General features: G+C 37.2%; 1 protein-coding gene across 2 annotated transcripts in view; it reads left to right on the plus strand.

Moving 5' to 3' along the window:
* The first annotated feature begins 52 nt into the window (after positions 1–52).
* Positions 53–15,800, plus strand: part of AHR (aryl hydrocarbon receptor) — a 51,614-nt gene continuing 35,866 nt past the window's right edge. The window contains exons 1-2 of one of the 2 annotated variants that reach the window (NM_001206026.1): positions 53–164; positions 11,318–11,505. In NM_001206026.1, coding sequence (NP_001192955.1) covers positions 100–164; positions 11,318–11,505 — 253 coding nt within the window. In that variant the 5' untranslated portion in view covers positions 53–99. Of the gene's footprint in view, positions 165–8,220; positions 11,080–11,317; positions 11,506–15,800 lie in introns of those variants that run through there. The other variant, XM_059885372.1, reaches the window with a different exon arrangement.

Genomic DNA, 15,800 nt, shown 5'->3' on the forward strand with positions numbered 1-15,800 from the left:
TGGAGCAGCCACAGCTAAGTGGAACCCCGTCCCGGTTGCCGCCGGGTCCCGAGGACAGGGCCGTCCGCGCCCGGGAGGAGCCGCAGCCAGCCAGGCACCATGAACAGCAGCAGCGCTAACATCACCTACGCCAGTCGTAAGCGGCGGAAACCGGTGCAGAAAACGTGAGTCTCCAGAGCCTGTCCTCTGTGCTGTGGAAGGGTGGGCGCTCAGGCGCGGGACACTGCCGCACCCCGCCCCCAAATCCCCGAGGCTGGGGGATTATGTCCCTTCCCTTTGCAGTCTGTGGAATCGAGATCTGGAGGCCGGTCGAGAAACCCAGGCCTTGGATTTTTCCGTGATTAATGATTGCATTTTAAAAATTGTGCCCCCGTTCTCTGTGCCCCCCACCCCTTCTCCAGAGCACCCATTCACACTTCCAGCCATTTGCAGCGCTGTTCACTGTGCTGTGGTCCTAATTTGTTGACAGCTCTCCTCTGCCCTGTGGGGCTGGTGGATTAGTTAACCTAAGCCCGTCTTGAAATCCCCTTTCACATTTAATATCCTCCTCTGTTAGGTTAGAGGACGGTCACCGTTCTTACTCCTGGTAGGGCGAGATGCTTTAAATAGCTAAACACGTGCTGTGCGCAAGAAAGGGGCTGAGTGCCTCTGAAGGTATTTTTTTGGTTCCCCGAAACTGGCTTTCTGTTATACTCTTATTTACTTATTTGGCAGTAATTTTGTAGCGCTCAGCGTGAACATATCAATAAAATGTATAGAGGTGGTAGCAGCTTTGAGAGAGTGTAGTAGCCAGGATACAGTAGAAGATTTGTATTTTAAGTCATCTTTTGGGGGAGATTTATCACTTTGGAGGTGGTTTTAGGGTCTGCAAATGATTTGGAGATGGAATTATTGAAACAGACGTTTTCATTCGTAGCATCATTCTCTTAATTCCCTTTTCCCTCTACTTCAAAGTTTAGTCAATTCTGATAAAGTACAAACTTAGGTTTGTTTGTTTTGGTAGGGTATTTGTGTGATTATGGCAAATACTTTAATTTTTTTCAGAAAAAAGAAAAATCCGTGCTTAACACAGAATTACTTTTGCGAGTTGGCAATGTTCATGTGTTTATTCCTAATTATTATCCTTGAGTTATTTTACTTCACATTTTTCAAACTTTCATAAACAATTTTAAGAACACTTTAAACGGTTACTCAGAACAAATCAGAAGTGTGCATGTGGCTTAAGACTAAATTTAGGTCACTAATCCAAACCAGAAAAATAGCAGTTTAAGATTAATATTAAAGACCAGTTTAAAGGTTTCAGTATTCTGGAGTTTTAATTTCCTTTTAGAATTTCAGTGATTGCAGTCCTTCAGATCTAGACTTGGCATCAACAGAGGATATTCATCTATAAATTGATTAAAATTTGGAAGACTTATCCTGCAGCGTGGTTGACGTTAGGAATACTGTCAAGTCAGCAGTTTTTGTCTTGGCAATTCTGTTGACATTGGTTTACAATACTTGTGTTTTATAGAATTGTTTCTTATAAAAAATGTGCTTGTCTAATTTGACTTTGTCCTTGATGGTTATTTAAAATTGAAAGGCATCACAGACACCTCTGTGTATTTTAGTTAATACAATAGTACACTTGACATAATGTATAATATATATATATGTATATCATAGGTTTTATTTGTATAGTTAGAAAACCTGAGAATTGGTAAGTTATTGCATTTCAGGAAGTATGTTACACAGGACCTAGATGACTTCAATGAAATGCTTTAATTTTTGTATTCATTTTTAAAGTTTAACATTTTGGGCTTCTTGTTAACATTTTATTAAAGATTTTCCCTTTAAATATATTATTGCACTTTTTTTTTTAAGGATGTACCTTTTATTATTTGATCTTAGCACTTAAATATGCTTTCTAAGACTTTAATATATTTGTGTTTAATATCTCCTGTAATACAACCAAAGTATTTCCACATTTACCCTTATTTTATTTAGTTAGTAGAGATGTTTATCACATCTTTACTGAGCATCATGCATGGCTTCTAATTCTACAAATGCCTTAAAATGTCACTGCTCCATAAGAAAAGCCTAGTGCTGAAATTTACAGAATCACGGGAAGTTGTTCATAAATTGTTTTTAACTGAATCAAAAATGATGAACTTAAAATGCAGTTAGAGTCCATTTCAAGAATGGAGCCATAAACCCAGTATTTTAATGTTTTTTAAGTTAAATTACTAGTTTATAACTAATAGACAGTCTAATATGGTGGCATATTGTCAGAAAAATTCACTTGAGCTGAAAATGATATTAAGATATGTTTAACTTTGACCCTGTAAGTGAGCCACTGTATTTTACTTAGAAGAAAATATGTTGTAGCATAATCATAGAACTATTAATAAAATGACCATTTAAATACAGAATTCTATAAAATTTTGGAATCAAATGGGTGACATCATTTTAACCTGAAGATCTCCCCGTCTTCCATGGTATTTATTAAGCAAGATAAACTCCCCCTAGTGGTGAAGTCCAGCATTCAAAATCATCATTATTGATAGTACAAAATGATTTTAAACGTGTTCAGTTTAATCCCACTAAAGTATCTTGTACATAGTAGACACTCAATAAATGTTTCCTTTCTTTTGGGGGTAATGAAGGGTAGAAAATTAAAGGACCTGAAGCAGCCCTGAATCCAATCTACGTTCCTAAAGAGATTTTCAAAGATGTCTTAGGAATAGGTTCTACTCTGTTTCCTTAAATGTTCCTTAAAATAAGCCTGCTCCAAAAAAAAAAAAAAAACCTTATATTTAAGAAAAAGCAGTGTTTTTACTTAAACCCTCTTCTTTTATCAGTATTTTTCTTTGGTGGTGAAAGACCTGTTATTAATTTCTTTAATTACTTTACATCATGAAGATAGATGAAAAACACAGTACTGAATTAGAGTCTGGATTCCCACCCCCTGCCAATGAAAATAACTTTGGATGTGTTTTTGTAGTTTTTAAGCTTTATTAACACATAAAAAGTTTTAGTGGTACTTCAGTTTACCGTTTCTGCAGAAAATTAGTGCTGAATGTTGGCAAATAATAGGTGTTGAGTAAATAAAATCTACACCTGAAAATGATATCAACAGTAGTGATGATCAAACCAGCTATCATGAAGTGTCAGAATTAGAAATAACTCTCAGCCTTTAGGTGACCCTTTAACTTTGGTAACACACTAATAACAGTAATAGGAAAGCAGTGTCTTCCTTGCTGTTTTTATGAAATTGCTATTCCTTCTATCTAAACTAAATGAATCTCAGTTATATTGATGCCTACTTAGTTGAATAAAATTTTGCAATGTTTTCTTGAAAATGTTTGATATAAATGTACTATGATACAATTACCTAAGTAGCTTCTAAAAAAAAAAGGTCTTGTTAGTTACATACTTACTTCTTCACTGTTGTTTTTCTTTCAAATAGCTTCCTTCAGATAGTTTACACGTAGTGGCTATAGAGGCTCTTACATGTTAGAACTCTGAAATAAATGAGTGAAAGTGATTAGCTATAGGTAACCTATTAAAGGAGAAGGAAATGGCAACCCACTCCTGTATTCTTGCCCAGAGAATCCTGTGGACAGAGACGCCTGGTGGGCTGCTGTCCATAGGGTCGCACAGACTTGGACACGACTGAAGCGACTTAGCATGCATGCATGCATTGGAGAAGGAAATGGCAACCCACTCCAGTGTTCTTGCCTGGAGAATCCCAGGGATGGAGGAGCCTGGTGGGCTGCCGTGTATGGGGTCACACAGTTGGAGACGACTGAAGTGACTTAGCAGCAGCAGCAGCAACCTATTCAAAATAAATGATGAAAAGAGGAAACAGTGAGATATAGATTGAAAACCACTAGTTCTAAACTAAAAGGTGCAGTCTGGTTTCCTTGCTTTGGTTGCTCCGGGCAAGTGATTGATCAATAAGGCAGGGCAGTCCATACCTACACTGCCACTCTTACAACTAAAATTAGCAGGAGAAAAGTGTTTTATAATCTGTAGAGGCTGCTCATGATAGAGATGAAACAGAAACTCTTAAATTTCATTCTTAAATACTTTTAGCCTACACGGTCACAGAATAACCATTTCTCCTGTGCAGCAGTAAGAGGCAGTCTACGAATATGTTCTCAATTGTGGGTGATGACATGCGGTACTCCACTAGTGAAAAACTTAACGTAGTATTGCTTATTGATGCGCATAATTAAGACAGTTAGTTAGAAATTAATACCATGCAAGTCTTTGACACCAGTACCTTTCTATTTCTATGCTTCTTTTAAAATGGATTTTTTTGCATACTGGTTTAATGTAACAAAAAACTACTCTTTGTTAGTGTTCACTGTGACACAGGCATGCACAGTGCTCTGCAGACATCATTTTATTTCATTTTTATAGTAGTACTATGAAAAGTTTTTATTATTATTTCAGTTTCCTCTGTAGGGACCTAAGGTTCAGATTCAGAGTTGTTAGGTAGTAAATGAAAAGCTGAGTTTGAATATCAGATTCCAGGTCTTTTGGCTCCAAAGCTTGTGTTTGTTCCAGCTTCACAATACTGTCCAGGTGAATATGTTCAGTGATGCGTATGGTTCACCCGTATATGGAGATTTCCTTATAATGCTCACTGTTTTTTCTCGAATAGTGTTCTGAAATAAATTATTCAACATTGCCCCTACCTGATGGTGTGCTTGTTTCACTCCATATGTGCATTCATGCCCTGCCTTCTTAGGTTCCCTTCCTTCTATTTGCATTGAGGCACTACCAGCCTTACCTCCTGCAAAACACTGTTTTCAGTGGCAGCAGAGTAGTCCCTTCTGCTAATGTTCTGTAATTTATTTTGAGGCAAAAATTTTTTCTTTCCAATCTTTAAATACTTCAAGTAGTACTTTAAAGAATATCCTTGAGTTTTGTGAATTTCTGTATGAATTTTTAGTTCATTCCTTTGGGGAAAATTCCTGTAAGTGGAAATTTAGGGTACAAAGATATGATGTAATTTTAAGGTTGAGCCAGATATTATGCTCTGAAACATACTGTCAGATTACCAAAAAAAATTATATTCCTATTGGTAGTCTGTAGGAGAGCCTATATCCTTGCATTTTTGCTTTATAAAAATTGTCAACTTCATAGGCAAAAAAGATGGGGTAGGCACTTGAACTTCTATGTTGAGATTGTATGTGTGGAATAATAGTATGTTTGCAGATTTTTCTATTAGAGATGTCCTTTACATACTAGTTTTCTTTGTCTTATGTTTTTCAGTTTGCTCTTTTACCTTACTTTAATGAAATACCATTTTGAAAAGTATTCATTTTAAACAACACATGTATATTAAGAAGTCAAAAATACATGTATAATGTCAAGTTTGGCATACTAAGCATTATCTGATGATCTTTTATTGTGATAGTTATGGTTATCAATGCTATTTAATCTCTTCTTCATCCTCCCAATATAGTTTTATCACAATTTTGTATTCAACTCACTTGCAGTGTTTCATTATTTTTTAAACCACATACATTGTTTACTGCTGAGTTAAGTGATACACTCTGATTACATTTTCCTTTCTGTTCTCCATTGTCATCGATTTCTTTGTTTATCTATTTTTCATCTTCATATTGTTTATATCTGTGTTTACATCTGGGTTTAGCTATGTCTTTGCTTTATCCAAGACAGATTTTGTGTTTCTGTCTCTGATTTCGTTGTTTGGCATGGTTTTCTGGAAGAGAAGAATAGCTGCAGAAAGCCATATACTCAGCCATCATGGAACTGGAGCGATTTACGTATCTCTTAAGACCTGATTGAGAAGCCACATCTCCATGAAACCTTCCCCATTTATTCTACCTATAGCTGAATCTTACCTTCCTTAACTTTCCAGCATAACTTTGAAGGCACCTACATTTTTGAGCAATACATTATGTTTGATTTTTGCCGTGTTATAGAGTGCATCTTCTCCTAGTAAGAAAGACAAGCTCTGTAAAGATAGGTGTCTTTCCTTTGTCTTTGTAGCAACTAGAGCTTCTTAGTACCATGCACATAGTAGATATCTGAGACTATTTGTTAATTTAACAATTGCCCACCACTTAAAATTTTTCATGTTTTAGTGCTTTATATATGGTAGATGTATTATATATGGGTTCCAAGGAAAATACATAGAAAAAAGTGCATATTCAAAACAGAAGAGGCTAAAGGGATCATCCTTAATTTTTTTTTTTTTTTTCCTTTTAGGATTTTGGAAGTAACAGTGGTTTCCAGGGCATATTTCATGTTCTGGTTTTCATTGTGAAAGTCTTGTGCTAAAGATTACATGCTGTTTGTACCTTATCACTGCTCCTTAAGCATAGCAGAAGCAGGAAAGGGAAGAAGCCATCATAGCTATAGAGTAGAAACAGGAGAGTAACTGAGAAATTCAGACTCCTTACAAGTAACTGCCAGTCAGAATGCTCAGAAGTTTTTATAGACCTTTTTTGCCTCACATAGGGAAGTAGATATCCAGCTGTATTGAGCTTAATGTGAAATCTGACTTTATTCATGTCATAGATTCCCCTCTCCAGTATCACATTAGGCATATAATTTATGATGGTCAATATTCAGCATTTAGAGATAAATAAGTATGAACTAAAGCCATAGGAAGGACATGAAGAATGAATGTGTTTGGAGCTGGGCTTAATGGGATATGGTAGAGAGATTTATTGAGAAGTACTTCAATATCCTAGCTGTTGGAATGAGAGTCATACTGTTGTAGATGCACAGAAGGGGTGCTCAGAATTCTGAAAAACATGAACTTGAGGACATTCAGGTACAGAGACTGGAAATAAACAAATTATTGGTAAGTAGCTTGAAGCAGTGAGAGTAGATTAAATCATCCACAGGAAAAAGCTGATAGAGCAGACTCAGTCCTGTGATAGGTAATCTCCGTTAGAAAATGTCACCTTAATCTCATAGGATTACTGAAACAGTCTTTGGATGTCATTTTGAGGTTTTATGGTAAATGTCACATAAAAATATGAACATCTACGATTACAGTACTTTATGGTTAAACTGGGTCCTTATGTTTTTTAACTGTGTTTCAAATACTGAGCACAAATTATGAGCCTAAGAGACAGTTTAGCTCGGGATATTAAAAAGGCTTTACGAGGAGCATGCTAGCTGGCGTTGGACATACCATTGGGCCTGTTACACCAGTACTTACGGCACGCACGGCTTCTAAAGCAAAGCATGGCATGCAGTCAGCTGAAGGCTTGCTTTCACAACAGTTTTGGTTTACAGGTTGGGACAAGATTTTTGTGGTTAAGGCTTAAAAAAATAATAAATTGACTCCTTTACATGATCACCATCTACCGTCTCTCAGAAGATGCCTGAATTAAAAATATCTCAAATCCAATCTTTTGGAGACATTTATTTATATTTCAAATGTTAGCCTTTTGTTTAAATAGATGGTTGGCAGTATGTTTTGGCATAGGTTTGAAGAGAATACAGAAGTAATACTTGCATAACTCAAGTCAAGTGTGATTGATGTAGAATTACTCTCTCTTTTTACTGTTTGGTGCATCTTAAATAGATCTGGATAAGGGTGAAGTATTTTCACAAAATAGTTGTGAATATTTCTCACAAAATCAGTGAAAAGGTACGTCAGATCTATTCCTTCAGCTTTAACAACAGTGGATCTCAAATGCCAAGTCCAGTAGGTACTTCTCCGCCCTGGCTTTCCTTAGTAACTTTGTGCATTTGACTTTGTTCTGTGACCTGCAAAATATTCTCCCCTGGTTCTTTTCCTGTCTGCCTTATTGGTTCTTCTCTGTCCTCATTTTGCCCATTGCCCTTCCTCATCTTTATACCTAAATGTTGACATCACTGAGGTCTATCCTTGAGTATCTTCTCTCTGTTTGGCGTACCTTCCATTAGAAAATGTAGTTGTTATCCTGAGCTCCAAATCCCAGTCATTTGTGACCTCTCCTCACCAAATTTTTTTTTTTTTTTTTTCCCATTACTCCCTATACCTAGGAAGTCAGCAAGTCAGTCTGGTTGAGTGATCATTTGAGTCTGGCTTCGTATGAGCTTTGTGGTGGATTCAAAGTGCTGTTAAAAAAATCGCAAGCCAGGCCATCCTTACTACCCCACAGTCACTCCTTTTGGTCAGGCTCCAGTCATTTCCTTTCTGGACTCTTCTGATCAGCAGCCATCAGTTGAGAGTACTCTTTGTGTCAAGTACTATGCTGGGCATTGGAGATATAAAACGATGAAGTTTACATCGTAATAAGAGTAACACATAAGTATATGCAATATAGGTTGCATAACACTTAGGCAATTTGATCTTCTGCTAAATATCCCAGTACGTGCATAATAATACATTAGTACTTGGACAGTTTGCAGTGCATAAAGAAATAGTCTCTGCTAGGGCAGACCTGACTTCTGCAAAGAGCCAGTACTAGACTCTAGGCAGCAATATCACATGTAGAAGCACCGCTGAACCTCTTTCGCCAACCGTTCTGTTATTTCTTTCTGTGTCTTAGCAGCTTGTCTTGCTTCAGTGTTTGTGTTACTGTCTTTTCCCCAGTGTTTTATAATCATTACTGGAAAGCTCCCAAGAGCACACAACTGGATTTTATTTTCAGTTGTGGGAAATGCCATCAGCCCAGAATCCTCCCTCGTGGAATGGCTATTGAAGGCATTTGCATAAGATGCACATGGTACCTAGTCGGATGGGAGGAATCCAGTAGGAGTGGGTCAGGGAAGACAACAAACACGATCTAATTGAGCAACACTGTGAAGCTGATGTGACAGAACACAGGGATGCTGGGGAGTAACATGTATGAGAACATCAGAGTGCGTATTGGTGACTTAAGTCCTGTCTTTGATTTGGAGAATAACAGGCAAGGAAGGTTTTGCCTGGGGGATCAGAGACCAGAGGAAGAGTTCGGGGCCATAGAAAGATCAAGAGGGGGTTTCGTTTGTTAGGTTAAGGAATGTGGACTGTGCAGAGCTGCTGAGTGGTTTGGATCAGAGGAGTGACAGATTTATGTTTGAGAAAGGAGGACTGGCTGTGCTGTGATCTGCCCTGCATCCCATCCCCTCCATCACCAGAGTCAGGGCAGTCCAAGACTGGTCATGCAAACCCCAGCTGAGAGCTGAAGCTGACTTTCCGATACCAAGGGCCAACTTCATACCATTTCTGTGGGGAAACCTGCTGTTTCCTCTTCAAGAACTTTTTTTTCATCAGATGCCCACATGGCTCACTCCTTCACTACATCCTTGTCTGTGCTAAACCATCGCATCAAGAGACCTTCCTTGCTGATCAAAACCAGCACCACATCACTCCTTACTTCCTTATCTTGCTTTATTTTTCTTCTCAACACTCACCAGCCTGGGAAGTTATATGCTTATTTGTTTCTTTCTTCATTTGTGTATTTCTGGATCCTCCCATCGGAATGTAAGCTTCCAGAGAACAGGGGCTTTAATATGTTTTGTTCACTGCTCAGTGTTCTGGGTGTGGCATGTGGTGGGTAGTCAATATTGTTGAAGGGAGTTGGCCCTAACCCGCTTCCCCGTCTCTCTCTTGCACTCTGAGCTTCTCAGATAGTTCTCTCACTGTTCACCTTTTCTCACTTGTGCCGCCTCCTGAAATCCTGTTCACCTTTCAAGGTTCAGCTCATATACCACCTTTTGTATAAAAATGCTTTTTCAAGCAATTGCTCACTGTCCTCAGCTCCTGTAACACTTTTTCAGTATAGAGAAGAATGTTTTCTGGGACTGCCCAGGACATAATAGGTGCAAACAAATATTTAACAGGTGATTGGTTGGTAGAGAATTATTCAATGGGGTGGACACGCATTATAAGTAAAAGTTGAAATTCAGTTGATTAATTGGAGAAATGCAATAACTAGATGTGACTTGAGTTTCATTTTACATGTGATTAGGGAAAATAGCTAGAGAGAGAGTCTCCAGTTTCGACTAGGTATGGAGTAATGCACAGAGTCTGGAGGAAAGTATTTAGGACTTATTTTGTATCCATGTACTTTACCAATTTCATACTCTTATTTTTTGTAGGAATGACATGAACTATAACAGAAACAAAAAGAAATAGACAAGTTCTGAAGAAATTACCCATTAGGGACAGTGTAAAAAATATGCTGAATTTTCGTATTGCTTTCTATCATATTCTTGCATGAAGTATTACTTCTTTAAAAAAAGTATTACTTCTTCATGTTACTTCATGTAACATTGAAACCATGCTATCTAGAAATGTTTTGATTGAATCAAATTAATAGCATTATACTCAAGCAAATTTATACTTTTTAAAATACTATAATTTGAATCATCAAAAATACTTTGTCTTCTCCAGTAAAACTGGAGGAAGAAGTCTTCATCTTAAGAATGCTCTTAATATTCTTTATATTTTCTGGTAAATGGAAGGATGCAGAGACATGATCTAAAAATGACTTTGTTTTTTAAATATCTTCTCTATATTTTAATATTGGGTATCTGATGATCTGTAAATTCACTTTTATGGATTTCTATTATGAAATCCTGGGTAAGGCCTTTGTGTGAAGTTCAGTTTCTCATTTCTGAACTCAAGTTCTACTCCTACCCATCAGTATCTTTTCTCTCAGATGAAAAGATTTTCTAATTGAGACACAAATTATGTCATAAAGATATAAAATTTGCCAGTAATTGTGGGTAAGCAATTAACCTCTAATATTTGTCAGTCAACAAATACTAATAAGTGAGGTCAAATTTTTCTTGCCTTAATATTGGAGGACTCCATTAGATGGCTGGAGGACTCTGTGGAGATGCAGGAATGGGCTTTGAGAGGTTCTCACGGTCAGGATGAAAAGTGTTTAATACAGGAAGCTGAGGGTGATGAAGAAACAGCTTTGTATTTAAGGTCATTTCTGTTTATCTACAACCTAAATGATGCCAAGATGATTCTTGTGAAAGATAGCAAAGGAGGCATAATTTTACCTAACTTATGGAGATTTCTTTCTTCCCCCTAGCAATGGCTGTGTTTGAGGGAGAAAGAAACCTAGTAGATTTTTCGATTGGGAACCATATTCCACAGATGCATGAGGTGTGGAAGAGGTACTTGCGTTTTCCTGTGATGGGTTCATAGTTTTTAATAAAACATTACAAAAGAGTTTACCTATTATCTTGTTTTTCTTAATTAAGATGTGAAAGAAGCATTTTGGAAAAAAATTTATATAAACTTGCAGTAGGTTTTAGATGCTTTGTTAGAAAAATAGTTGAGATGTTATAATGCGATAAAAATGTTTGCTCTCTAGATCGTCGTGTATTTTACGGAATTCTGTTTGTTTTTCAGTGTCAAGCCAGTCCCAGCCGAAGGAATCAAATCGAATCCTTCAAAGAGGCATAGAGACCGACTTAATACAGAACTGGACCGCCTGGCCAGCCTGCTGCCTTTCCCACCAGATGTTATTAACAAGCTGGACAAACTTTCCGTTCTTAGGCTCAGTGTCAGTTATCTCAGAGCCAAGAGCTTCTTTGATGGTAAGACAGAAGGGTTTAATTTTTCTATAATCGCTTACCAAGTATTTATCTTGCTTATGGCTGTTACCACTTCTGTGATGAAAACTGAAAAAATTAGCCTTATGTGAAAAAGTTTTGTTTATTGCTGTTGAATAAAACTTAGGTAGCAAAGCCTAATTTTTAATATTTCTAAAAATCAGTTTTCCCGATTTCTTCATCAAACAGATGCTGCCACTTAAAGGATACATATGTCATTCTTTGAAAATTATAACACATGTGAAGTATGACACTTTCCAGTTCTTCTCCTTCCAACTCAAAATTTTAAAGTCTTTTTTAATGGAAAGAATGAGACATATTAACTACGATGATATATTTTTGCTGGGTTTCCTTCACTGTGTTTCATAGATATATCATTTCGTTTGTCCTTGGAAAGTTATGTATAGTTCTGCTGCTTTATAATTAACTATATGTTTACTCCAGGAAAATGTAATTAAAATATCTTCTTCCACCGGGAAGAGCATTTCGTTATTGGAGGCAGTGGGCTTGGCTTTCAGTCCCCAGTGTGCCACTGACAACTATTTTACTTTAATCTTTTAGCATCGCTTGACTCAGCTGAAAGCAAGGGATTTGAACTAGGTAATCTTTGTTAATCGCACAGTCTATCGTAGTCATAAAGTATTCTAAATGGAAGTTTTGGTTTGAAAATAATGTTTCAGTATGTCTCTTCATGCAAAACAATTCCTCGATTTCTCTTTTGTCTGTCTTCTCTTTTTCTGTTTATATGTCAGAGTTTTTAGAAACTGTTCAGTCTTTTAAATGTATCTTGCCATTTGACCAACAGCAGTAGAGAATTAATGATAAAATCTCAACGACTTATGTCAGTGCTTCTTAACCTTTAACGTGCTCACAATCACATAGGGACCTTGATAAGATGAAGATGCCTATTCCGTAGGTTTCGCTGTCGTCAGAGATTTTGCACTTCTTACAGACGGTCAGATGATGCTAACGCCCTTGACACAGTTACAGATGCTTGAATTTGCAGTTTGTGTGCAGAATATCACAGGACAGTTATTTCCCTGTAGGTTTGTGTTTAGATGGTTTGCTGTGTTTAGTCTGAGCATCTTTTTTATTTATAGGTTTGTTTGCCTGCCATATGTTGTTTATTTTGGGTTAAAAAACTATATAGTTCAGTCATTGCGAATCTGAGCAGTATACACTGATTTCAGGATGATAATTTCAGGGAGGGTTGTATATTTAAAGGTTCATAGTAGATACTTAACATTTTCTCTGTTCTGTATAAAAAGGTCTTTGAATTTTCCAGATCTTTGGGGTGAGTTATGAAATATTGAGTGGTGTGTGTGTATCAGCTGTGCAGTCATTTTGTGACAGGAGCTAGAAACTAACTTTCCAGATTCCCTCTGTTGTTTTTGCAGACCACATCTCAGTTACTTCTGTCTTCTGGGAACCATATATATAGCAAAACCCTGAGGACTTTTCCCTCGGTCTGTGATTCTCAAACTATTAGTCCCCAGATGGTCAGCATTAGTTGTCCGCTGGGCATTTCTAACAGATCTTGAGCCTTACTGAGCGCATTGGAATCAAATACTCTAGTGTGGTGGCAAGTTTGGGAGCCCTTGTTGTCGACTGTAACCTCAAGGGCACTCCCAGCTTCTTGGGATGCAGTCCTGACCTTCAGCATCTCTTCACAGGCGGTGCTGTCAGACCTGTGATGGGGCTTCTGTGACACGTACAGTGTGGTCTCTGCCCTTAGAGAGTTTATAGTCTAGAAACAAGGAGGCATTCCTTCACTCTGATAAAGATGTACTGACATGATCATTTTGCCTTTTTGTTTCCTGCTCCTCTCTCATGGGAAATCAGCTTATATGTTAAAAAGAGGGGGGGAAAAATATGTAGGATTTTCCTGTTTAGAAGCAGTGGGGCAGAAATGAAGCTGCTTAGAGGAATAGCCAGTGTGCCATTTAAGTACTAATATACTAATACATACTGCTTTTGAGGCTGTCTTTCTGTCTCTGTGTATGTGTATGTGTTTATGCTTACACATATACATATACACATTAATATATGCATATTTAATTAAAACTATATATACATATTTTTTCATGATTGGATGTGTATCCTGTTCAATCCCCCAAGTAAAAGAATTTCCAAAATCTACCTTATAAAGAATGTCGTAGTTTAGCAAGGCTCCTTATGGAATTGTTACTTGTCAAAAAGGGTTTTCTGGGCTCTTCACTAATGAGTTTATGTTTTATTCTGGCTGAGTGTGTTTGACAGTAGGCTCTTATTACCCTCTTAGCGTCATTCCTTCATCAATCAAAGTATCTTTCATTTGAGGTCCTTTGAATTACTGGTTTTTATACTTAAGTGTGCCTCAGCATAACTTGGAAAGCTTGTTAAATGCACATTCTAGGATGTGACCTTTCTTTTGCTGATTCTGAGTAGGCTTATCCAGAACCCAGGAATCTGTATTTTTATAAGCAATCTAGATAAGTTTAGGACAATGATTTAATCTGATTTTACGCCCTGTGTTACTTAAATTTTTTTTTTTTTTGCCTTTAGAAAGACAAACCCAGATGTAGACAGTTTTAGAAAGACTTATGTGTGTTTGCTTGAGGCTCAGTGGAAATGTGTACTCTAAGCAGGTATTGTAGGGTTGTTCAGTACAGGAACAGAGTTAGGTGGAAGGTGAGCGAAATAATCAGTGAAAAAGCCCAAAGTCTGCCCCAGACCACCACTGGTCTAGGAACGCAATGCAGTTTTGAAAGCACACAGAGAATACAATTTTCAGGTGATCGTTATGATCTAAACAGATACTAAGTGCAAACAGGGAAACGTGGAGCATGAGGACAGTGATTAGGATTTCTGTGTGTGCTAAAAACCACTCTCCCACTGTTAGGGAAAGAGTAGAGCGAAGGGAAGCTCTAAGTGAATAACAGGATGCAAACAGGGGGTGTGCTAATTCCTGCGGAAAGAACAATATAAACGAGTAATCATACAATCTTGTTAGAAAGGAAACTCAAGTTCTACTGTAACAATAGATATTTTTCCAAGAAAATACATCTATTTATTGCAAGTTTAAATAATCCAACTTGGATGGGATCTTCTTAAACTGTGAAGCCATGACTCTATTGCTATGACTGTCTGAAAAGCAGCACTTAAGTTTCAAGTACAACATTAATCTTGATCCATTTTTTAATTAATCAGAACATTCTGAACTATAACTTTAGAGTACTTGAACAAAACTCAGTCATTGTGGTAAAGTTAGAAGGTGTTTCTGTACCATTATGAAACTAAAATGGTTTTTAAATACATTTTGTAATTCAAGATTGTGCTTTATTTATTCTAAATACTGTGCTAAATTCATGAAGAAGAAAAAAAGGGGGGAAAAGGCTTTTCTGCCCTCTAATAGATCAAGATCAAGTGTCTTATAAACTGTGACAAATACAGTATGTGAAATCCTTTAAAAATGTGCATGTGAAATCCTTTAAAAATGTGCATATGAAATGTTTTTAATGCAACAATTAGGGAGTATTTTCAAGGGAGGGAAAAGGATTAGAAGCCTGTTAGTTTTGGTTTCAACTAAGGAAATAATGGAGGAAGTCTTTGTATGTTTAATCCTTGAAAACTCTTGAACTACAGGTATTATAGATAGTAAAGCCCAGGGAATTTTCAGTTTGTAATTTCTACTTATTTTATAGATAAAGTAATCATTACAGCATTTTCATTTTCACAATACAATGCTTTATGGTTTTTTGGGTGCATTTAAACATGCCGCATATTGCCTATTTTTTTCACTAGAGTAGAAGCTCCTGGAGAATATTGTGTCTATTGTTACACTTGAAACACTGGGGACAGTGCCTGCCCCAGAGTGGGCACTCAGAAAGCCTATTTAACACATCTGAAAAACAATGTAAAATTCATGTTGAAATTCTGAATTATATACTTTATATGAAATGTGTCTCTGGGGCTTGGTTTATGATGTTACTATTGTGCAATTTCCAGATAATCTCTCTGTGAATAGCCACTTACAATGATCATGATTGGTTCTACCAATTATTTTATTTTCTTATTTCAGAATCTACAGATGCAGGGGATGCTTGTTTTAAGGAGCTAGAGCAGTAACAGGTTTTGACATGGTCTTTCATCAGTTGGCTGAATCATATAGTGAGACATGTGGAAGTACGAAGGACCCAGTCTGCTTTGACCTGGCTTCTCACCGCCCTTTCGCACGGCTCTCCCTGCAGCCCTTTGCGTTCGTGGCTTCTCTGCCTTCACGTTGTGTTTATTATCTTGCC

This window comes from Bos taurus, chromosome 4, assembly GCF_002263795.3.
Source record: "Bos taurus isolate L1 Dominette 01449 registration number 42190680 breed Hereford chromosome 4, ARS-UCD2.0, whole genome shotgun sequence".
In the NCBI taxonomy this organism is placed as follows: domain Eukaryota; kingdom Metazoa; phylum Chordata; class Mammalia; order Artiodactyla; family Bovidae; genus Bos; species Bos taurus.